This window comes from Dermacentor albipictus, chromosome 5, assembly GCF_038994185.2.
Source record: "Dermacentor albipictus isolate Rhodes 1998 colony chromosome 5, USDA_Dalb.pri_finalv2, whole genome shotgun sequence".
NCBI lineage: Eukaryota > Metazoa > Arthropoda > Arachnida > Ixodida > Ixodidae > Dermacentor > Dermacentor albipictus.
In genome coordinates, this window is record NC_091825.1 from 111,387,881 (window position 1) to 111,410,675 (window position 22,795).

General features: G+C 47.5%; 1 protein-coding gene across 4 annotated transcripts in view; it reads right to left on the reverse strand.

Annotated features, from left to right (window-relative positions):
* Positions 1-259: 259 nt before the first annotated feature.
* Positions 260-22,795, reverse strand: part of LOC135920212 (hepatocyte growth factor receptor-like) — a 44,460-nt gene continuing 21,924 nt past the window's right edge. The window contains exons 10-20 of one of the 4 annotated variants that reach the window (XM_070538751.1): positions 21,294-21,563; positions 20,386-20,541; positions 18,143-18,380; positions 16,286-16,321; positions 14,489-14,635; positions 13,556-13,642; positions 12,284-12,468; positions 11,886-11,995; positions 11,641-11,803; positions 3,998-4,134; positions 260-3,888 (exon numbers count right to left, since the gene is read on the reverse strand). In XM_070538751.1, the coding sequence (XP_070394852.1) occupies positions 3,669-3,888; positions 3,998-4,134; positions 11,641-11,803; positions 11,886-11,995; positions 12,284-12,468; positions 13,556-13,642; positions 14,489-14,635; positions 16,286-16,321; positions 18,143-18,380; positions 20,386-20,541; positions 21,294-21,563 (1,749 nt within the window). In that variant the 3' untranslated portion in view covers positions 260-3,668. Of the gene's footprint in view, positions 3,889-3,997; positions 4,135-11,640; positions 11,804-11,885; positions 11,996-12,283; positions 12,472-13,555; positions 13,643-14,488; positions 14,636-16,285; positions 16,322-18,142; positions 18,381-20,385; positions 20,542-21,293; positions 21,564-22,795 lie in introns of all 4 variants that reach the window. The other 3 variants (XM_070538750.1, XM_070538753.1, XM_070538752.1) reach the window with 3 other exon arrangements.

Here is a 22,795-nt window from a genome sequence, read left to right on the forward strand (position 1 = left end):
TGTTGCTTCAGAAGGTGCTTAATAAATTTTGACTAATTACCTAAATAATCGAAATAAAAATACTGCGTGACACACTGCATACAAAAGTGAGCAACATGCATTTGGTCGCATCGTTTTTAGTCCATGAGCATATCTTTAAACTCTGGCCAAAGTTAGCCATACCACTTTGTATAAGTTAATGTTATAAGTTCACAAGCAAAAATTTATGAAAACAAGTCATGAAGAACAGTAGGTGAAATGAATTCATGTAAACAGGAAATACCAAGCACGTTTTTATTTAGAAAAACAGATAGAAAAACGTGAGTTCCGACTTTATTTCACTATGTACAATGGAAATATATGAAGAGTGAAGAGCTCAAATACTGCTGTATGTTATTTATCAAAATGATTCAAAAGGAACACATTGAAAACAGTATATTTTAAATAAAAGCCAGAACGCGAGCACAATGTTGTGTAACATACCACTTTTAGAAGATGCTACTTCTGCGAGGTAGTAATGATGAAGCGTATTTCTCATGGTGTCATCATGACTCTATAGATGTGACAAACACCCACACTTGGCCGACAAGAAGAGTGAACTTAGCCACTAGTTTAAGACAACATCAACTCAACAGTCTTCTTTACTTTGCCTTCATTACACAGCTGCAGAAAAAAATTACACATATTATCGCGATCGCAATCTATAAAGTGTGGGCACGTGACCATATTATCCCTGACGCAACGAAACTCCGTTTGTTCTTTGCGGCTTACAAATTTCTTGTCTTTATTTGGCTACAAAGCAAAGCATCCGACTTGAGCGCGTGCAAGGTGGTATAGGCTTACTTGCCTCCGGTATTACATAGGTGCGAGAAGTTAGGCAGTGAAAAGTTTTTAAAGTGCCAGCACGTGCTTAACTCGGAGTTGGACTGTTAACGTCTACACGGTCAGATACCAGAGTTAATAAAACGGTCAGCATAATTCTAAGCCGCCAGAACAGCTTAAGAAAGAAAAGGCCTTGAATGCTTCTCAAAGCCAGTAAGCACCAGCGTCAGTCATGTGCACTGGGCAACTCTCGACAACATCGACAGCCCTGGAGGTGTATATCGCATATGTCTTTTTGCATATCGTGGTAAGCATCTGGGTGTTCACGCCCTTCTTATTCTTCGAGAACCGAATCTTTCACAAGGCTAGAACATAACGAAAGTCCGGTGAAAAATGCAGGTAACCTCTACGCTGTAGCTTTCTTTTTTTTTCTTTTCCTAGCTTGAGTGGGTGAGATTTCGGTGAATAGCATGTGCAATATTGCACAGAGAACCAGGAGCATTCGTTCTGCTTTCTCGAACCAAACACAAAATCTATCAGTAATTGCTTCGGTGTCCGTGAATAAATTTAGCTCGCTGGGAGTAAACAAACAGCAAGCCTCGTAACTGACACCCATGCGTTCCATCAATTAGAGTGGGCAACAGGCGACTAATTGTTACTGCAGAGAAGCAGCTGTAATTATTCGATGTGATCGGTTAAGTTTACGCAATGCACTATCAGCATTGTAGGGCGACGAAAGGTAAGCAAGCTAGCGCTCACATAGCAACAATAAAGGAGGTCGCGAAACAAAAGCAAAACACAGTCGCCATTGTAAGCATCATATATACATATACTAGAAAGACACGTAAGGAAAAGTTGCGTGGGTGAAAGAAAGATGGCATTCATTGCACTCATGAGCATGAGGCAGATGATTATGTCCGGAATGTTTCATTCATCAAACACACATTCAAAATTTCTACATGCTGCGTGCTTTGTTTTTTCGGAATTGTGACTAGCCTTCTAGAGCCAACATGAGCGAAAGAGCAACTGAGGTGATACTTTACATACTGTCTCACTTCAAGAATTCTTTATCATGCATTCACAATGATTGCAAAAAAAAAAGGTTTCATTTGTGAAACAAGCGTTGCAATTTCATTTTCCTTAGTACTTTTAAAAGGTAGCGGCACACTAAATGAACGTGAAATGGCTGTTTCCAACCTTATGGCAATGTGGCATCTTTTCGCAATGTAAAAGCCATAAAGTATCGTGAAAAAAATATTTAAATTTCTAGTTACTCTAAAGTACTAATTTTGACGTTTGTAGCAGCTTGAAACACTGAAGCAATAATAATATGCCACCGACAACAGTTAACAAGCGGTATGCATGACGCCCGATTTCCGAACGTTAGCGTCTCCCAACAAACGCCTTCCTAGTGGCATGCATTTGTGTACGAATAGGGGGGGGGGGGGGGGGGGGGCTGACAGGGCAGTATTTTGCTAGAAATCCAACTTGCTGGAAACATATCAAACAAATTCATTGTCGGTTCGCACCACACTGACACCAGGCCATAGTGCTTTACCAAACGCGTCTCACTTGCCAACATGCAAAGCATTGTCACAATGGTGCTTGAGCGTCACACGGGAACACAAATGACACAAAATGAATATCAGCACGATGCGATAAACTGCGCCAGTCCCAGGCCATGCGCTGCAGATTTCAGGAGTCCCTCATCTCGAAGCACATGGTCCATCCGTCTAGAAGTGCTCACGACGAGGTAATTTCACGGCTCTGGTCAAGCGACCTAATTTCTTGCCAATGGCCCACAGTTGTCGCTGCCAGGCGAGAGTGAGGGGTCAGGTCCCGGTCCTCACATCCACGCTTCAGCGTTTCCTCCTGCCCTGATAGCGTGTGCGAACACTAGAACAACAGCTCGATGGCTGCAGTCCTGATATCTTGAATTTACGAATCACAGCATCGCTGTCACTTGATCCTGCGCTAGTATGTGACGTCAACCAACGTCAAAGAAACAGAGGAGGCTGTTTACTCACTGGTGAAACTCACAGATGGGTGTCCACTTCTCATTTGTTCGTGTGCTTTCTGGCCACTTTAGCGATCACTCTAAGTAACATATGAGACAAGCATCTCACGCAGCTTTGGCACAACAATCGTATCTGTGAAATACACTCTCAAGTGCACGTCGTCGAGTCTCTCTCTTCCTTTTCGATATGAAGAAGCAGCAAAAACAGTTCTTTTCGGTGGCGGCGTGTTAAGTAGTGATACAGCCCTGTATAGCACGAAAAGAAATATACTGGAATGTTTCCGTGCGTGGTGGACACTCATGGTCTGAGAGTTCAATGTTTCTTTCGTGTCAAAAACAGTCACAGGAGTTGATAGGTCATGATGGGCTCAAAATGTACAGCCACACGATGATATCTACACACAGCATCATTCGCACTGATGGTGCAGGTACAGTCCGTGCAACAAAGTGACTTCGCGCCATGGAAAGAGACCAGCGGTTCCGAGACACACATCCTCCACGCTACAGTGAACTGCGTTTTGCATCTTTCCAGCACACCACAGTTCCCCCGAAAATCGGACGACTTGCTCTCTGAACGACTTGCGATGTGTCTAAGCTTTCGAACTTAGGTACCAGCTGCTGTGGTGTAGGCACACAAATGGCACTTGATCGATCCAAGCAGCGACGTGCGTTCCATCATCCGCACGTATTTGAGCATCGGCAGTCTGGAGAGATCGTGAACGGTGGCGAGCCCTGCAATCAGTTCTCGCGGCTTCGTTGGCAGTGGCGCTGTCACCAGCAGCGCATTGGCTCTCTTAGGAACTGATATGCATCCTTGCGGCAAAGCGCAGAGGCCGCAGTGCCATTCTGCCTAGGATGTGCCATCATCTGGCCGATCCTCCGTTGAGGGCCCAGCGCCGTCGTTAGCACCGGGTTTCGGACAGTTGTAGTACGTCACGTTCAGGCTGACTCTCCTGTTTCGCTTTTTCTTCTCGAGGCTTACGATCACGTTTGAGACGTCCGTCACGAGCTGTGCGAACGAAGGCCGTCGCTTGGAGTCGTCCTGCCAGCACTGCAACATGATCTCGTACCTAAGAAAGATAATTGAGTCGGTTATAGAACAACGTGAGTGACAAGCGCCGATTGTACAAATTCTTTGTTAACACAGTTTCTAGGACATTGTTCTTCACTCTGACTTACAGTTCATCAGGGCAGTAGCTCGGCTGTTGCATCCGCCGTCCTTGCTTCAGGAAATTGACGATATCCCAGTTGTCCACTTCTGGATACGGCGTCACACCACGTGTCATGAGCTCCCACAAGAGCACACCATACGACCACTGCGTCAGAAAAAAGATTGGATACGGTCACTGTTCTGTGCGCGTCGCGAATGCACGGCCAGACTTTTCTTTCAAGAGGGAAGCGGGCCTCCCTTACTTTTATGGCTTTCTCTTTCACTGGCCCCCCGCGGACTCCAAGCTGTGCGCGAGAGAAAGGACCCCGCTCCCTCCGTTCGGTTCCTGAAAGAAACCCAGTGACGACGCTTCGGGGTGGTCGGCTGTTGTTTCCCGTGCCCGGGGGCGTCGACGGGGATGGAGACCACAGTTGGAAAAGCGCGGGACGGGCAGACTCGCCCCACCAGCCCTAGAGACCGGACCACTTTTTTACGGGGCTAAAACTGAACGTTTTGTGTATTTTTAACTTGCTTTTTTGACCTTCTCAGTGTAATTAAAGTTTGTTTTAAATGTTCAACTGCGTTCGACCCGTTATCTAGCTGGACAGCGGACGCTTTGATCCCGTCAAGTGCGATCCGCGAGGCCAGCATAGTAAAAAAGTGAAGTCGACTGCCATCGGCCGCCAAATCAACATCCGCTGCAGTGGAATACGTCGCACGGCAAGACCTCCGGTTTGACCATGACATCCGCCTACTGCAAGGACACGGCATCGCCTACAAGTTGAGCAGCTGACGGCACACAGGGCAACGACAAGGTGGGCTCGTTTCAAATTTCATCGCGCAGCTTATCAGGCTTCACGGCATACGTCCGCTTTGAGTGAGATACGTCGTGAAGCACGCACGCAAAAATGGATCAGGACAAGCTGACGCCTGAAACGTCTCAAATTATGACAGCTGAGCATGAAGCTTCCACGGCAAATATTCGACCACAAAGAGCAACTACGTTTTCCATGAAAGCTACAGAAACGTATGAAACGAGCCGCGAAGAGCACTGCCGGAGAATAGACGCTGCCTGGAAGAACGTGGAGACAGCTATTTTCAAAGTGTCATGTGCGAAAGAGGAAGACGTTAACAACGCCGCAACGCAGCTTCGCGCAAGCTATGAGTGCTACGAGCACGTCGCCGCCAGATACGCTACCTTCCTCGCCAAAACAAGCAGATCTGAAGCCCAGCAGGAATTAGAACTTCAAAAAGCAATCGACGCAGATCGTTATGTGACTGTAAGCGACAAATTACGTGAGGCTACAGAACGAGAACGCGACCGCTTACAAGAGGTAACGTCGCAGCACTCTCTATCGGCCCACTCAAGCGTTTCTTCGAGGTCACGACGATCGGGCTCGTCAACAATCAGCCTAGCCGCCGTACAAGCACGCGCACAAGCTGAAGCCGTCCGGGCCAGAGCAGAGTTTGGTCGCAGAGAGGCCGCGATGCGTATTGAGAAGGCAAGGATTGAGGCTGAATTGGATATTTTGCAGCATGAAAAAGAAGCGGCAGCTGCAAACGCACAGGCGAATGCGCTCGAGGCAGCCGTGGAGCAGGATGGCGGGGAGCGCATGCGCACGCTCCCTCCTGTGGACCGAACGCTGCAGACTAGGAGTTATATCGATGAGCAGCAAGCCCTACGCAACTCTGCGCTCGTGTTTACTGAGGTGGCTGCCACCAACTCTAGCGACGACGTAAACAATGTTCACACGTCGCCGAGGGCCAACACAGCTGCGAATAATTCGATGTGTCTGCGAGCTGATGAACGTCCACCTGACTACCATGCTGCCCCTAACAACCCAAGTTTTAAGCATGCTGGAGCGACGAGTCGTCCTATGGACTTACGAGTTGAACCGCAGCCGCTTGTGCACGCCCCGGCACACAACAGTTCAAGCTCAGAGCTAGCCGATGTCCTCAAATTCCTGTGCCGCAAGGACCTTGTTTCAAGCGGTCTTATCAAGTTTGATGATCGACCTGAGAACTTTCGCGCTTGGAAATCATCGTTTAAAGGTGTCGTCAGAGATCTAGGTCTTTCGGCCCAGGAAGAGCTGGACCTTCTCATCAAATGGCTCGGCCCTGAATCGTCAAATCAGGCTCGGAGATTGAAATCGGTGCACGTGGATGACTTTTCAACGGGCTTGAACGTTGTGTGGAAACGGCTCGACGACGTCTTCGGGCGCCCTGAGGCAATTGAGGATGCACTACTGAAGCGGCTGGAAGACTTCCCGAAGATAGCTTACCGGGAAAATACCAGACTCCAGGAACTTGGCGACCTCCTGCTAGAACTCGAGGCTGCGAAAACTGACCCGTATCTCGCCGGTCTTGGCTATTTGGATACCGCAAGAGGGGTCAACAAAATTGTTTCGAAGTTGCCATCTGGACTTCAAGAAAATTGGATGTCGGCGGGGTCGAAATACAAGAAAGATCACCACACTGCATTTCCACCCTTTTCTTTCTTTAGCAAATTTGTTAGAGATCAGGCCAGCATGAGGAACGACCCGAGTTTCATCTTGCATCCACAAAATGCCTCGTCTGAATTCAATCAAAGGAAGGAAGACAATGGTGCCAAGACCACGCGGCAAAGATCATCTGTGTCAGCGAGGAAAATAGAAGTGGATCCTGTTTTTGCCAAGATTAGTCAAGATGCCACTGCTAACGAACAGCAACCGGAATCGAGGACTTGAAAAGGTGGTGTCCATATCACAAGAAACCTCACCCTTTGGAAAGGTGTCGCGCCTTCCGTGAGAAAACCTTGGAAGAGCGGCAATCTTTCATAAAGAAGCAAGGGATCTGCCTACGATGCTGCTCATCCAAGAACCACATGCAGTGGCAATGTCAGGCCGTTGTGAGATGCCTCATATGCGACAGCGCCGACCACGCCACAGCGCTTCACCCAGCACCGCCAACCTCAGCGCCGTCAAGAGCTAGTGGGTCTGATGACAGTACGACAGATGACTCAGAAAGAAGAGTCACATCTAGGCGTACCGAAGTGGCAAACGCTGGCAGCAGCACAAAGTCGTGTGCTAAAATCTGCCTCGTAGAGGTGACCCATGAGACTCAGCCTGAGAAAACAGTCAGAGCGTACGCGATTCTTGACGACCAGAGTAATCGCTCGTTGGTTAGGCCAGAACTCCTCAACGATTTCGGAGTGAAGGGGACGCCTACGCAATACACGCTCCGCACTTGCTCCGGCAGTACTGAAGTGGTTGGAAGAGTCGCTCATGGTTTTTTCGTGCAGAGCATGTCAGGCGAAGTCAAGTTTCCTCTTCCACCTCTCCTCGAGTGCAAGGCAATTCCAGAAAACAGAGACGAAATTCCGACACCTGACGCTGCAAGGCACTACCCACACTTGAAGTCAGTAGCAAATCACATTCCGCCTCTTGAGGAGGCTGGAATACTGCTCCTCCTTGGCCGGGACATTCTAAGAGCTCACAAGGTTCGTCAGACAATCAACGGACCCCACGACGCGCCGTATGCTCAGAAGCTCGACCTCGGATGGGTCATTGTCGGCGATGTTTGCGTTGGTCGAACGCGGAAAACGGACAGCGTCAACGTGTTCAAGACCCATGTGCTGGACAGTGGGCGACCATCCCTTTTTGAGCCATGCCCAAGACATTTCTTTGTTAGGGAGGCGCCAATTCACTACTCTGCGGATAAGGTCTCAAAAGATTTACGATTGGCAGCAACATTGGATGACAACCTGGCCCCGAATCTTTTCGAGACAACAGAACTTGACAACCAGCGTGCTCTCTCCATGGAAGACAAGACATTCCTCAAGATAATGAGTAGTGAATTCGCCCAAGACAAATTAAATAATTGGGTCGCCCCTCTCCCCTTTCGCACACCGAGAAGTCGGCTTCCGAACAACAGAGAACAAGCTCTGTCTCGTCTGCTCTCGCTACGGCGTACCCTGCGAAAAAATCCTGAAACAAGGGAACGTTTCGTCAACTTCATGAACGAGCTCTTCATCAAGGGTCATGCGGAGGAAGCTCCACCACTTCACGTGGACGAAGAATGTTGGTATCTGCCCATATTCGGCGTTCACCACCCCCAGAAGCCTGATCAAATCCGAGTCGTGTTTGACTCCAGCGCTCAGTATGAAGGGGTATCTCTGAACAACGTTCTCCTGACCGGCCCCGACCTGACGAATAACCTTGTGGGGATTTTGATACGCTTCCGGCAAGAACCAGTTGCGGTTACAGCAGACGTCCAGCAAATGTTCTACAGTTTCATGGTTCGCGAGGACCATCAGAACTACCTGAGGTTCCTCTGGTTTAAGGGCAACGATATCTCCAGAGAAATCATAGAGTGCCGAATGAAGGTTCACGTTTTCGGCAACAGCCCATCGCCAGCTGTTTCAACGTATGGCCTTCGACGGACTGCCCAACAAGCTGCCCCACGATTTGGTGAAGATGCCAGGAAGTTCGTTGAAAGAGATTTCTACGTCGATGATGGGCTTAAGTCTCTTCCGAGCGAAGAAGATGCCATTAGTCTGCTGCAAAGAACGCAGAAAATGCTTGCAACAGCTAACATAAGGCTGCACAAGATAGCTTCGAATAGGCAGAATGTGCTGAATGCATTTCCTCGAGAGGACCACGCCCAGGGACTGAAGAACCTCGACTTCGGCACAGACGCGTCGCTTACGCAAAGAAGTCTCGGTCTACTGTGGGACATACGCGACGACAGCTTCGTCTTCAGGGCTCCTCGTCAGGACAGGCCAGATACGCGGCGAGGAGTGCTGTCGACCGTCAACAGCCTTTACGATCCACTAGGGTTTGTGGCTCCAATAACGGTTCAAGGCAAGTACCTTCTCCGTGACCTCGTGACGAAGGGTTATGACTGGGACACACCGCCTTCGGACGAGAAAAAGCAGAGATGGGACGAGTGGAAGAACTCTCTCCAGACACTACAGCACCTTCACGTGCGAAGAACGTATGCGCCAGTCTCGACGCTTGAAGCCGAAAGCAGGGACATTCATGTATTTTCAGACGCGTCCACAAGGGCCGTCGCAGCTGTGGCATACCTACGCGTGACTGACAAGCAAGGAAACAGACACGTCGGATTTGTGATGGGAAAGGCCAAGCTTGCTCCACAACCAGAACACACCATCCCAAGGCTTGAGTTGTGTGCAGCAGTGCTTGCTGTAGAGATGACCGATTCTATACTACGAGAATTGGACTTCCAGCCGAACTCGGTCACGTTCTACACGGATAGCAAAGTGGTCTTGGGTTACATATACAACGAAACAAGAAGGTTCTACGTGTATGTGGCCAACAGGGTGCAGCGGATACGTAGCAGCACGCAACCTGAACAATGGAAATACGTTCACACAGACGAAAATCCAGCAGACCACGCCACTAGAGCGATTCCAGCAGCACAGCTTAAAAGCACGAACTGGTTGTCCGGACCTGATTTTCTCTCACGACGAGAAGAGGAAGCACGGTCGTCGAGCTTCATCCTCTTAAATCCTGATGAAGACAAAGAAATACGCCCTGAAGTCTGCACTCTGGCGACGGAGGTGAACAGACGACAGCGACTCGGAGCTGAACGCTTTCATAGACTCTCGAACTGGAAATCTCTCACTCGTGCTGTAGCAAGTCTGATCCAGGTTGCCCATCGCGCAAAGAACGCATCACAAGGAGAGGTAGCTCCCGTTGAGGCGCTCTCCAAAGCCAGGCTCGTCATCATTCGCGCAGTACAGCAGGACGCATTTTATGAAGAGATATGTTGTATCCAGAGAGGAGAGCAGGTTCACAAGACAAGCTCGCTTCGAAGGCTTGACCCATTCTTAGACGCCAACGGCTTGATCCGCGTCGGCGGCCGCTTGAACAGAAGCGACCTTCCAGACGATGAGAAACACCCTCTCTTATTGCCGGGTCGGCACCATGTGGCGAAGCTTCTCGTGCGCCACCACCATGAATGCGTGCAACACCAGGGCCGACACTTCACAGAAGGAGCCGTACGAGCTGCTGGATATTGGATCGTCGGAGGTAAAAGGTGCATCTCATCCGTGCTGCAAGCATGCATTTCATGCAAGAAGCTGCGAGGGCGCTTTCACGACCAGAAGATGGCTGACCTTCCGGCAGACCGAATCAGCACAGATCCTCCTTTCACGAATGTTGGAATCGATGTTTTCGGTCCCTGGATGATTGTCTCTCGCCGAACGAGAGGTGGTGTTGCAAACAGCAAGCGCTGGGCAGTCATGTTCACTTGCTTAAGCATTCGCGCAGTGCACATTGAGCTGATCGAATCAATGGATACGTCGAGTTTCATTAATGCCTTCCGAAGGTACCTAGCAGTGCGAGGGCCCGTCAAGCTAATACGCTCTGACTGCGGGACCAATTTTATCGGAGCTTGCAGAGAACTTGGAATCAGCGCAGAGGGCATTCATCGCTCACAAATAGGCAAGTTCCTCAGCGGAAACGGCTGCAAATGGATATTCAATCCACCGCACGCGTCCCATATGGGCGGTGCGTGGGAGCGGATGATAGGCATTGCACGTCGCATTCTTGACTCAATGCTCATGCAGTCACGTCATCAACGACTCACGCATGACATTCTTGCAACCTTTTTGGCAGAAGTTGCGGCCATCATTAATGCTAGGCCCATAACTCCTACTTCGTCTGACCCCGAAGACTCCACAATCCTAACTCCGGCGACACTCTTAACCCAAAAACACGGAAGCGCATCTGTAACAACTGGGCAGTTAGATACAAGCAACCTCTACAAACGGCATTGGCGTCTCGTGCAAAACCTGGCTGACGAGTTCTGGAAGCGCTGGCGCACAACGTATGTCACTACTTTGCAACAACGCCGAAAATGGCAAGCAGCAAAACCCGACCTCAAAGAAGGCGACGTCGTTCTACTCAGGGATAAAGAAGCAACCCGCAACGACTGGCCCGTCGGAGTGATTACACGAAGCCTGCCCAGCGCAGATGGAAGGGTGCGCAAGGTCGAGCTGAAAACAGCCAAAGACGGGGTTGTGAAAACATTCTTCCGGCCAACTACAGAAGTTGTGCGTTTGCTGTGACCATGATATAGTGGTGGCGTCTTAACAACGGAAGACACCAGACGGGGAGTGTTCTGTGCGCGTCGCGAATGCACGGCCAGACTTTTCTTTCAAGAGGGAAGCGGGCCTCCCTTACTTTTATGGCTTTCTCTTTCACTGGCCCCCCGCGGACTCCAAGCTGTGCGCGAGAGAAAGGACCCCGCTCCCTCCGTTCGGTTCCTGAAAGAAACCCAGTGACGACGCTTCGGGGTGGTCGGCTGTTGTTTCCCGTGCCCGGGGGCGTCGACGGGGATGGAGACCACAGTTGGAAAAGCGCGGGACGGGCAGACTCGCCCCACCAGCCCTAGAGACCGGACCACTTTTTTACGGGGCTAAAACTGAACGTTTTGTGTATTTTTAACTTGCTTTTTTGACCTTCTCAGTGTAATTAAAGTTTGTTTTAAATGTTCAACTGCGTTCGACCCGTTATCTAGCTGGACAGCGGACGCTTTGATCCCGTCAAGTGCGATCCGCGAGGCCAGCATAGTCACCTTTAATGTGCCACGACTTAAAGGCGCCTCAATCATCATTAAGTACTGGTGGCTATTGCCCGGTACCATATCCAGCCGCGGGTAACCTTACCACATCCGTCTTGTGGTTGTAGATGCCCTTCTCCAAGCTTTCTGGTGCCATCCATTTCACGGGAAGCTTCGTCTTCTTGTTGTCACCACTGTAGTAGTCCTTCTCGTAGACGTCGCGTGATAGGCCAAAGTCGGCCACACGCACAATGAAATCCTCGCTAAGCCTGAAACGATGACTTACGTTTAGACCTTCGCTTAAAGGTCTCTCAGAGACAAGTGCAAACAAATTAGTACATGGCCACTTACATGCAGTTGCGAGCCGCCAGGTCTCTGTGCACGAACTTTGTATCAGCCAAATACTTCATGCCTTCAGCCACGTGGATACCAAACGTGATCAAGTCTTTCACAGTTGGGTTCTAGAAGAGCAATAAAAATTCACGTAGGTAAGTTAGCAGATGTAGCGAATTAATCAAGGAGTGTTCTGCAGTCTTTAACTACGAACATTGCATAATGATACGGAAGTCTCCATTTGGAATCGTGCAGTGCTTTAATAATTTGTATTCAAAACAGATGCCGTCTGATTGGTCACGCCAAAGCAGCATTAAACACCATGGATCACTTAAGGCTATGTTTTCTAGTTTGCACAATGACAACGTAGGCTGACCAGTGACGACAGGCAAAGTCACTATGTTTGATATCCTTACGTTTCTCTCGTCTCGAATGTAGGATAGCAGATCGCCGTACTTCATGTACGGTATGATGACCATCAAGCCGCCTGACTCATCAATGCTCAATCCAATGAGCGGCAGCACGTTCATGTGGTGGAAGTCCTTCATGATGAGTGCCTCCTCGAGGAAAGCCTGGCCGTCAGCCTCGACCCCGCGTGAATCTGCTGTGTCGAAGGGACAAAATGAATGAATAAATTATCCCGCCGACGGTACAACAAAATGAGAGTATATGTGTAGCGCAAACATGGAAACTGCTAGCAGTCACTTATAGGAAGTGCTTAAGGATCCCTTAAATTTGCAGCAACTTCTCTGAGCAGGTATATCTCAAGCGCCGCTGACATAGTTGGCGGCACTGTGTCTCGCTGTTTTACATCAAATATCCGTTCATTCTGCTTTACAATACAGTGTAAATGTTCGCCTACTTTTAGAACTTTCAACTTATAAAACACAAAGACATTCAAGATTCATTCAGTTATATTATCGCTTGTGCTTGTTTCTACGTTTTGTTTTCGCCGAGTGATCACTGTCATCAAGTCATCGCTGGGTGCAAGACATGCCTTCTCTACAGAATGAGCGACAACAATGCGTCCGTTATTTATAGATAAGTTGCCCTGCCTTCTAGAGTAGTGGCTAGTACTCGCGTGGCATTCTAGAATGTACATGTACAAGAACGTTCGCAACACACGTTTACCAATAGTTAAGGTTATATCTCGCAGACTAAGCAGTACCTGTGGTTCTTCACCGTCCCTACAACGTGATAACATATTGAACTAAAGTGCGCGTGTTCCTTTAACTGCGCGACATGCACTAGGCTACAATGTTGCAAACACTGGTACTAACATTCAGCGCGCTTGAGTTGCCTGACTAATACGACACCCTTGGTTCGGGTGCGGATATTCGCCCACATGCACAGCTCGCCTACTAAAGGCACCAAAATATTGCAGAGTGGTTCTGCGATGCGTAGATCTAAAGTTTACTGAATGTGAATAAAAAAAATTAAGGTTTCCGCAAAAACAGAGATACAAACGTACTCAAAAGTTACGTATGCAGTACAATAATTCCATGTGCCTGCTGTGTTATTCGTACACAATAGTGCGCGTGATTGGCGCGCATTTCTCGTGATTTTCGTAACGATAACGAAAAAGGAAACGTGCACAAAAACTTATGTAGTTACTGTATTAGACTTGGAAACGCTCCTGAGGCTAATTGTTATTTAAATTGCCCTAAGTGAGAGATTGGAGTACTCACTGTTGTGAAGAGTTTTGACGGCGACCTGCTGAACCTCACCCTTGCCTTCCAGCTCCAAGGTACCCCGGTAGACACAACCAAAGTGACCTGTCGGTTGAAACGGGCGATAGATGAGCAGCTCCACGTAATGCATTTCTTAAGACTAACAATGTGAACTTTTAGACTGGTATTACACATGGTCCCGAAAGTCAAACTAACATTAGGTTTATTAAAAATGCTATGCTAGATAAGCAAATGCTGCTTCCGCATATGCGCTGTGCGATTTGCCGGACACAACTTTCGCAAACAAGTAGAGTCAGGTTGAAACGGGCGATAGATGAGCAGCTCCACGTAATACATTTCTTAAGGCTAACAATATGAACTTTTACACTGGTATTACACAGGGTCCCGAAAGTCAAACACTCATTAGCTGTATTAAAAATGCTATGCTAGATACGCAAATGCTGCTTGCGCAGGTGCGCTGTGCGATTTGACGGATACAACTTTCGCAAACAAGTAGAGTCAGCAAGTGCATAACCAAAATCCTGATAAGATCAAGCCCCTTGTCCCATGTACAGTAAATCAAGTTTCACACACACGGGCTTTCTTATTCATCTTTAACTCACACCACTACACCCCTCAAAAGTGCAGTTTCGTATGGAGGACCGTTTTTATTAAGGGCACAGGTGACAGCACTAAGCCTTTTCCCACAACATATATCTGTGGGTGCAATTACAAAGTGAGGCCCTTCCCGCAATAATAAAACGAACTTTACCAAAAAGGTTATTACACCTGCCAACTTGAGGTAGACGGCGCCTTTATTTTCTCGGTTACTAATCAACGCTTTACTGAGGTGATTATGCAGATAGAGTTCCGACTGAGCTATTTGCCGGCGCTAGCTAATGTCGTGCTCCAAGGTTAGCGTTAAGTGGTTAAGTGGTTAGCGTAGCATACCTTGGCCAATGACCGGGCCCAAAATGAGGTGTTCTCTCTTGAAGAGCAGCTTTTCTGATTCGAGCATAAGTTTCGTCTCCTCGTCGATCTGGAAGGTGGAGCTTATGAGGGCCTGTCGAGCGTCGGCTTCACTGCCTTGCACGTAGCCTGTGGAAGCGGGAATGAAACAACAACGCCACTCTTACTCGGGAAGGTCGCCGTACGTGGAAAGCAAAGGCAGTTCACCGCGTAGCCCAAAAGAAACAAAATCCAAAGAGACAGGGTGCGTCATGCAGGCGAGTGCTGGAGAGAGTAGTGAGTCAGCTAAATTTCGCTCGTTTGTGAAGCGTAGCTACCTGCATACAAAGTACGCCATAATCGTTTTGTGGTCAAAAAGCTGCAGCTTCTTTCGAGACCCGCTGACTCAAGCACATGAAGGCCGGTCATCGCTACAACTTGATCATTTTGGTTAATGTGGTATGCCCTCTTTCTGTAATTCGATTCGATGTTTCTTTTCCATAGTCTACAAATTCTTATTTGTGCAAGTTTGTTTGTTGGCACCAATGCCTATTGGTGTGAAATTTACGCTGTTTTGTTTCCTGTGGTTATCGCCTTAGCTTTTGTCAGAAAAATAGCATTCTTGCGGACCTTAGATTTAAATTCCGACTAGAATACTGAGGACACCGTGGTTAATATGATATATAAGTACCTTACTACGCAGCCAGAGAAACTGAAGAATGGCAGCTGCATTGACAAGTTCTCCACATATCGTTGCCCCCTGCCCAAATAATGCAGTATCAGCTGTACACGGTACTGTTTACTAATGTCCGGCTGATAATATCGTTAATTTCAAGCAAGCTTTAAAAATTATCGTCGTCTTATCACACACTGACATACTATAAACAATTATATGTCATTTGGCATACTTTCTACTAAACTTCATTAGTTAATTCCAGTAATAAAAATCTTATCGAAGGTAGGTCATAGAACTCATTCTAAAACCTAGCAGCGCATGAGATGCAGCTGCCGCCGCTAAATGTACTTTGATGCATCTGTAAAGAAAGGGAGAAAGCACGGTTAGTAGGTTAGTTCCACGCATCCATGTACCACTCACGAAACTCAAAAACCTCGCATTTTGATGCCCCTTGTTAGCATTTACGTAAAGTTAATGCGATGTCTTCAACCGTTCCTTCAGACTTCCATGTTCCCTTGAGAATATCTGCTCGCTTGAACCGCTAGGACTTTCGCACATGAACCAAGAACGAAGGCAAGATTCCAATTTAAGTTCTCCTCGTCACGATGTCCAACCCTTATGCCTCCCTGAGGCCTAAAGCGCTAAACGAAACAATTTAAAGCATTTGGCCACAGCCACGGACCTCCTCGGTCATCACCTCTTCAACTGTCGCGCCTGCCACCGTCAAGTTACGTCAAGTTACAGGACCCTCGCGTCACTAAGCAACATAAATCAATCTACCAAAAACGACACACATATCTTGATTAATTGGAATATGTGGTAAAAAAACCAGCTCCTCCTCAGTGCGCGAGGTATGTGTGAAAGTACCAGCGGTTTAGGTTGCAACAGCTTTAACAAAGTTTAAGATAACTCCCCCCAGGCTGTTATCGATCAAGAATTTCTGCAATCTGTAGCAATAGCGGCATCATTTCCACCTAAATAGGCGGCATCGCCCCTGCATTCCAGCCCGCGTCCGTGTTAGCCATGCGCTCAGCTCCAGGACATGTCATGAAACCAGAAAGCCACGAGGGAAAAAAGAAAGGCGTATCGCCCGTGGGATGTGCTGGCGTTTTACCACCTCTTACCCTGAATTTGTGGCAGACTCGTAGGGGCGCCGTCGCCTGAAAATACGCACAAAAAAAAATGTCTGCTCGACCTGCTGAACAAGCCAATTGCACGGCGTGATGCAGCACAGCCGTGATGTCACTTATGCAGCTCTAATATAACAGGTCATGTCAAACAGTTGAATTTCGCTTGAACGAAACATTCAGAAGCCGCTACAGCTTTGGCCACTGCCATTCATTTGTCTATTTTGTCTTACCTTCTAGCAATGTCCATTTGTCTTCTTGTACAGAAGCTAAATTAACAAAAAAATGTAGTTCCGTTGTTTGACGTATCACATACACAACAAAAAAATGTAGTTCTGTTGTTTGACGTATCACATACACGACCTGATCGAAATTGGACCGATGCGGCCTGAATCGAACCCGCGACCTCGAAGTTTGCAGTGCAACGCCATAGCCACTAAACTACCGCGATAGGTGGTTAAATGTTTACAGTTTGTCATTTTTTTGTGAAAATAGCGCTAGAATTGGAGAGACGTCAGACCTTTGAGATATCGAAGGTTGAAACTACGCATTTGAGCGGCTCTGCCGATTGCTACGTTTACGTTCACCATCAGGTGCGGCCCGTGCTGATTTCGCAGTAAATTTGCTGCCATGAACGGCAGAGTGGGTTTTCCTTGTCACAGCACAACGTGTATTTGTGAGTTTCTTCATCTGTTTTACAATCGAAACCGTGTTAGGTGCCTTAGCTATTTTCTTTTTTCGGTGGCGTTCAGAAAAAGCGCTGCATGCCATCAGCTTCATTATCGGCCTATTTATGCAAGCTGTAGAATCGAGGTCTCAAGCGATCTCCAATCACCCTTTCGTCGCGTCAGCCGACTCCATTCTATAGACCTTCAATGTTTCTAGTTACACCGTATCCTCCACCGTCCTCGATTGCACTGGGTGGTTTTGTGGTTATCCTTGTTTGGTGACACTCGGTAAGGCTAGGCAGGCCTGTAATCTTCAGGCGCTTATCAAGGTTTACTTTCACATGGACTCAGCGTGACAAACATACCGTTACAGCTTCTTCGTTGAGCGGCATATCTCTTTTTTTTTTTCATTTCGCTTCCTAGCCACCCTTTCATTTCCCGCTACACCACTTTCTTAGATGAACAATCCTAAAGTGCTCACACATTCCGCAATGTCAACGATGTACTTCTTCAGCCCCAAAATAATCAGAGCTTTCACTTTCTAGCTCTTGTTGTACATCACCTCCTAATGCTGATTTCTTGCTTGTACGAAGACCACTTATGCTGAGCTGGAGCAAAGACGAGGAAATAAAGTAGGTCATCGTATCCGTGAATAAAATGCGTCTACTAAAGATTCTTTTCTAATAGAAGTCTTCACTAAACTATAGGTAGAATCCAAGTCTCTAGCTGGGTTCACAAGTAAGTTGCGCGCTCTCACACATCAGCTTTATATGTAGCATCAGCATAAATGTTCAAACGCGAACAATTCCGAAACTACTCCTATGCGTTGTTCCGTTTCCAGGCTCACATGCATTTATAACAGTGGCTTAACTCAGAACCCAAAGCGTACACGCTTGGGACAACTCCATGTTTAGAAACCGGCTACGCAGCGGTTACGCGACGCGGTTGCATGGAATTTTCGCGTGACAGGCATTCTCACCAGTTATGCTCTCGTTTGAACTTAGGTTGATCTAACTCTTGCCGACCTAACCGCTCCTCTCCTCGCTCGCCCCAAGCCCATTCTCCCACGTCCCTGACTTCTCCTTGATAACACTTTCGCTTCCACGTAACTGCACGTAATTTTCCACACGCGTCGCTATGCCATCGATGAAAAACGAAGTACTCTAGTAGGTGTGTGTATACTCACTGTTCGCTCCGACTCCTCTCGCGCCGTTCTCAACGTGGCGGTTGTCGAAGTCGACGAAGTAGCCCGGCTGCTGCGCCTTCTTGGCGTCGCGTCGCCGGTAGAAGAACACCCCCACACCGACGAGCACGAGTAGAAACACCACGACGACCACACCCGCGATGACGCCCGAGTTGACGCCGGACTGCTCTGACACCAGCTTGACGGCGCCCACCGGATAGCTCCGACCCGCGTACACGACCTGTCCACGGAGAATCAATCCCGACGCTTCAACTTGTTGTGTGCCCCCCCAGGCACTCCATTGCTTACATGAAAATAAACACGTACTGGCGGAAGAATCACGCAGCATAAACACCAAGTTCAATACATTTTTGGTCTTTTCGTTCGTATTGAAAATCACCGAAACAACATTCGCCGACTGAAAATTAGGTAAATGAGGTGGAAACCAAGATCGATACTTGCGAGAGTTTCCGCGTATTCGTGGTAAAGAGTATAGCACGAAAATACAAGGACGGCCGAAGACCGGACACCACAAGCATTGATTCACAACCGAAGCTTACCGTGCCTATTCTCAATAAATATCCCAACGCTATTTGTCGAAATAAAAAAGAAAGAAAAGAAAGTGAAGAGCAGCCACACAGGTGAACACTGAAAAATACGACATGCAGGCCGCTTTTGGCCTCACGTATTTTATCCTAATGAATTTTGCTGCAGAAAAACAATCAATGGTTATCCCTCGTCTTCCAGGACGGAATTGTAATTCGCCTAAACAAGTACGGGGGAGGGGAAGTATCTTCTATGTTTATTCAATCGAAAATCTTTGTCTTGTAGTCGTCCTGTTGGCTTCGTTTTGCTTATTTGCGTCATGCTGCGCTACTTAAGCGTACATTAAATATCCATCGCTAACAAACCGGTGAATTCCGTGCTAGCAGACGAAGGGGTTAAAGGACGAACAGCTTAAATTTTTCAACAATCCACTTTTGTTTTTAGAGCGTAACTTTTATGCTCTCGTTCCGGCGTCGGCGTAACCGAGCGAATGAGCACAGCGAAGGTTGAAGGAGCGAATGCGGAGCGCAGCGGGGGATGAAAGGCGCGAGGAGGAAAGCGGTGGAGGAGGGTGCAGCGGGACCATGAGGCAGAAAGCGGAGGGGTAGGGTATGGGGAAAGCAAAAGTAGAAAAGCGCAGTGCGGCGACGGTGGCTACGAGATGGCGCCAGAGTAGCGCGCGTCGTTAGGGAGGTCTGTCTGCGGCGGCTGCTGTGAATCGCGCCCACGCTTCACCCACGCGCTGTCCCTGGCGATCTACAGATTAGCGAGGCAGTCCAGCGACACTTGGCTCCGTTTGCAACGTGCCGCGCGAGACAGATTGTCCGCGCCAGCCAATATATCACGCAATGAAACCACGTATAGAACTGCAATGAAATTTCGCATTAGGGAGTATGGTAATCGGCGGCGAATTTTTTAGGCTTCCACTACTTTGCTTTCATCTTTAGCTTTCACTATTTCCACTATTTGAGCTTTCGACTTCTTAAGCTCATAACAATTTCAATACAGCTTGTTATGAGCATAAGAAAACTCAGCAGATTTTTTGCTGAATGTAAGAGCTACAAAAACAGAAAGCTTCTTATGCTCGCTAGTGGACAGGATGGCACTGACATCGCACCAAGGTGAAGTATAGGACTTCGTTTTTCGTTACTGTAAAACACATAAAAAATGTAAATCTGCAGCCCCGCAAACAGAAGCTCTGTTAACATGTACAATTCATATACTATAACATTAGTACTCTACACAAGGAATAAAGGCGAGGGCTTCATGAGTGTGACATCATTTAAGTTAAGATATATATTATTAATACTGTTTGGTTGCTTAAACAAGCAACTACGTCACCTTCGTGTTAAACTTTTGCAAATAATAAGCAGCCACGAGTTCTTTTAGCACATGCGCGAATAAGTGAACTAACCTCTTTCATAATCAGCATGGCTTCAAGCTATCCCAATGTCACCATCATTGGCAGCAGCTGTCTATTTATCTTCGTTTCAGGACGCAGGCCTCTCACAGTGATCTCTAGTTACCTGGACTGCCTCGTTTTAGCAGTTACAATCAGCGCCGTCACTTACCACTCGAAACTCGTGCTTTTTGTCAGCAACATAACACAAAACGCGTCAGCGACTTTTTGACGTAAAAATATTACCTGTGTAATGACATGCGCTATTTTCAAGCTTAATCAAGCATACTTGCGTACTTACATCGAGGGAGTGAGGCATGTTCTCGTCGAGTGTATCAGGCCTTAGTATGCACACGATGACACCGGAGCTGACTGTCGTGACATTACACGCATTGTCGACGCCATCGACTCGGACAGACACCTGATCGTTATCCATGAGAACTTCGAAGTGGTTTCCCTGAAAAGAATCAAGACAGTGTCAGACACAGATGCTGATTTAATTAACAGAGCAAGAAAAGACGACAAGGCAGTTCCTAACTTCGTTTCGAGCTCTCCAACGTGAAGAACTGTTTACACCAAGGAACTTCTTCGGCATATTCTACTCCATCTGTAGTCCTACATGTTTAGGATCAATAAATTCCAACCACATTAAGGAAAGACGTCCAAACCTTGTTAATGCAAACAGGAACATACTGTTATTTCATATAAAAAAGACAAACTGCAACGTCGCCAATGTATGCTAGTTGTGTTTCATAGGTGAACAGCTGAAACACGTTGTTCGTAAAAAAAGCTGGTACGAAGAACAGAGATGGCAAAAAATAAATTAGATACGCCTACAACTCGCAACGGCGCATAGCTAGAATGACACGGGAGATAAAGCGGTATGAATAAGCACTACCTACGCACGTGAGGGCGGGCACCACAACTACATAACTGATCCCTAAAACACGTGTGCTCTGAAAGAAATGTGTCATGAAGCAACGAAATGAAACAAATGTGTCATGAAGTAACGGAATGCCACCATGCTTCCATTTCCGTCATCTCTTTGTGTGTGTAGGTGCACTTGTGTGTCAACGGTTTTTTAGCATCTGGTGTAGGTAAATAGTTTATTAGTAGTTTATTAGTAGCCGATCTTCCCTCGCTGCAATCTCTTCCAAAAAAAAAAAAACTCCGTTGCTCTGAACGGAGACATATAGCTGGCATACTCACTGTGATCTGGACAGTGGGCTTGTCGGGGTTGATGCCGAATCCTTCTTCGGGAAAGCGGTCGAAACGTGGCGACGGCCTGTAGACGAAGTTGAAGTGCCCCTCCGATGCGTCTGTTCGATTGGGCAGGTGCAGACCGTCCATCTCGAATTTCACCTGCACCAGAATTGGAAGCAGGTGCGCCTCCAGCTGCCTGGCGCTGATCACGGTGGACTCCTTGAGCGACGCCACGGGACAAAACATCCTCGTGCCACTGCTCACTGCACGACAGACCTGTGCGAAACGATCGATGCTCATAAGAACGCACTTGTGATTTCCGTGATACTCGAAATATTTCAGAAAGAAGCACATCACCTTTCGTGCCTAGGTGGTTCACTGTCAAGGACTGACTCTTATTGCGCGAAGCGGCAAAGAAACGACACAAAGAGAGGGAACGTGAAGAAAACTTGCACTCAAGCTTTCTTCCGGTTCTTTCTCGACGTGTTATATGTCACCCGTCTCGAGCAATAAGTATGTCAGTCCTTAATTATAAAAGAAGCTTAAAGCAGCTTAAAGAGCGCGATCACAATACCGCGACACGAGGCTTTGAGCTGGTGTTGTAAGCTGTAGGGCAAATAACAGCGTTCAGTGACATTTATTCTTTATTTTCTTTTCACTTTCCTTCCTTTTAAACTGCAAATTAAGACACTTTTTTATTTTAATTCGAATCGATCTTTGGCTCGTTTCAGGCACTTTACGGCGAGCGGACGGGTTCCTGTCTCGCCTCGATTCAGAACTGTTTAATAAAAAAAAAAAAGAAATACATATGTCCAATGGCGGGTTCGACCCTCAGGCTACTAGCAGAGAAATAGCAACTACATTTTTTGTGATGGCTTGGCACGTGAGTCATGCTGCATTGCACCCGTGAAACCACGCACGCGCGCCTTAGTTTTCATTAACTTAACGACGAACCAATGAAACTGGCGAATTATTCAACTTTATCATTTTCTTTCACTTGAGTGACGTTGCATAGCAACAAGTTACTCATCAAAGCGAGAGCGGGTCAGTTTCTCCTATTCTTTGTCCAGCTTCGTCCAGCACCATCGGCAATGGCATGAAGACAGACGTGTGTGTGTGTGTGTGTGTGTGTGTGTGTGTGTGTGTGTGTGTGTGTGTGTGTGTGTGTGTGTGTGTGTGTGTGTGTGTGTGTGTGTGTGTGTGTGTGTGTGTGCGCGTGTGCGTGTGCGTGTGCGTGTGTGTGTGTGTGTGTGTGTGTGTGTGTGTGTGTGTGTGTGTGTCGTTCACTTTTTTGGTTGAACATAAAGTTCACTCAGTTTTCCTTTTGTTCTGTTTTTTTTTCTCGTCGTTGCTTTTACTTTCACAGAAAGCATTTATTCCTAATTACATTTTGAGGACAAACGGTACTGAAGTATGCAAGACAAGCTCGGCAGCTCCCCACAAGTGTGCTGGCCTCCGGGACAGCCTTAAATATTTACGATTTGAAAATATGAATCGCATCTCAATCT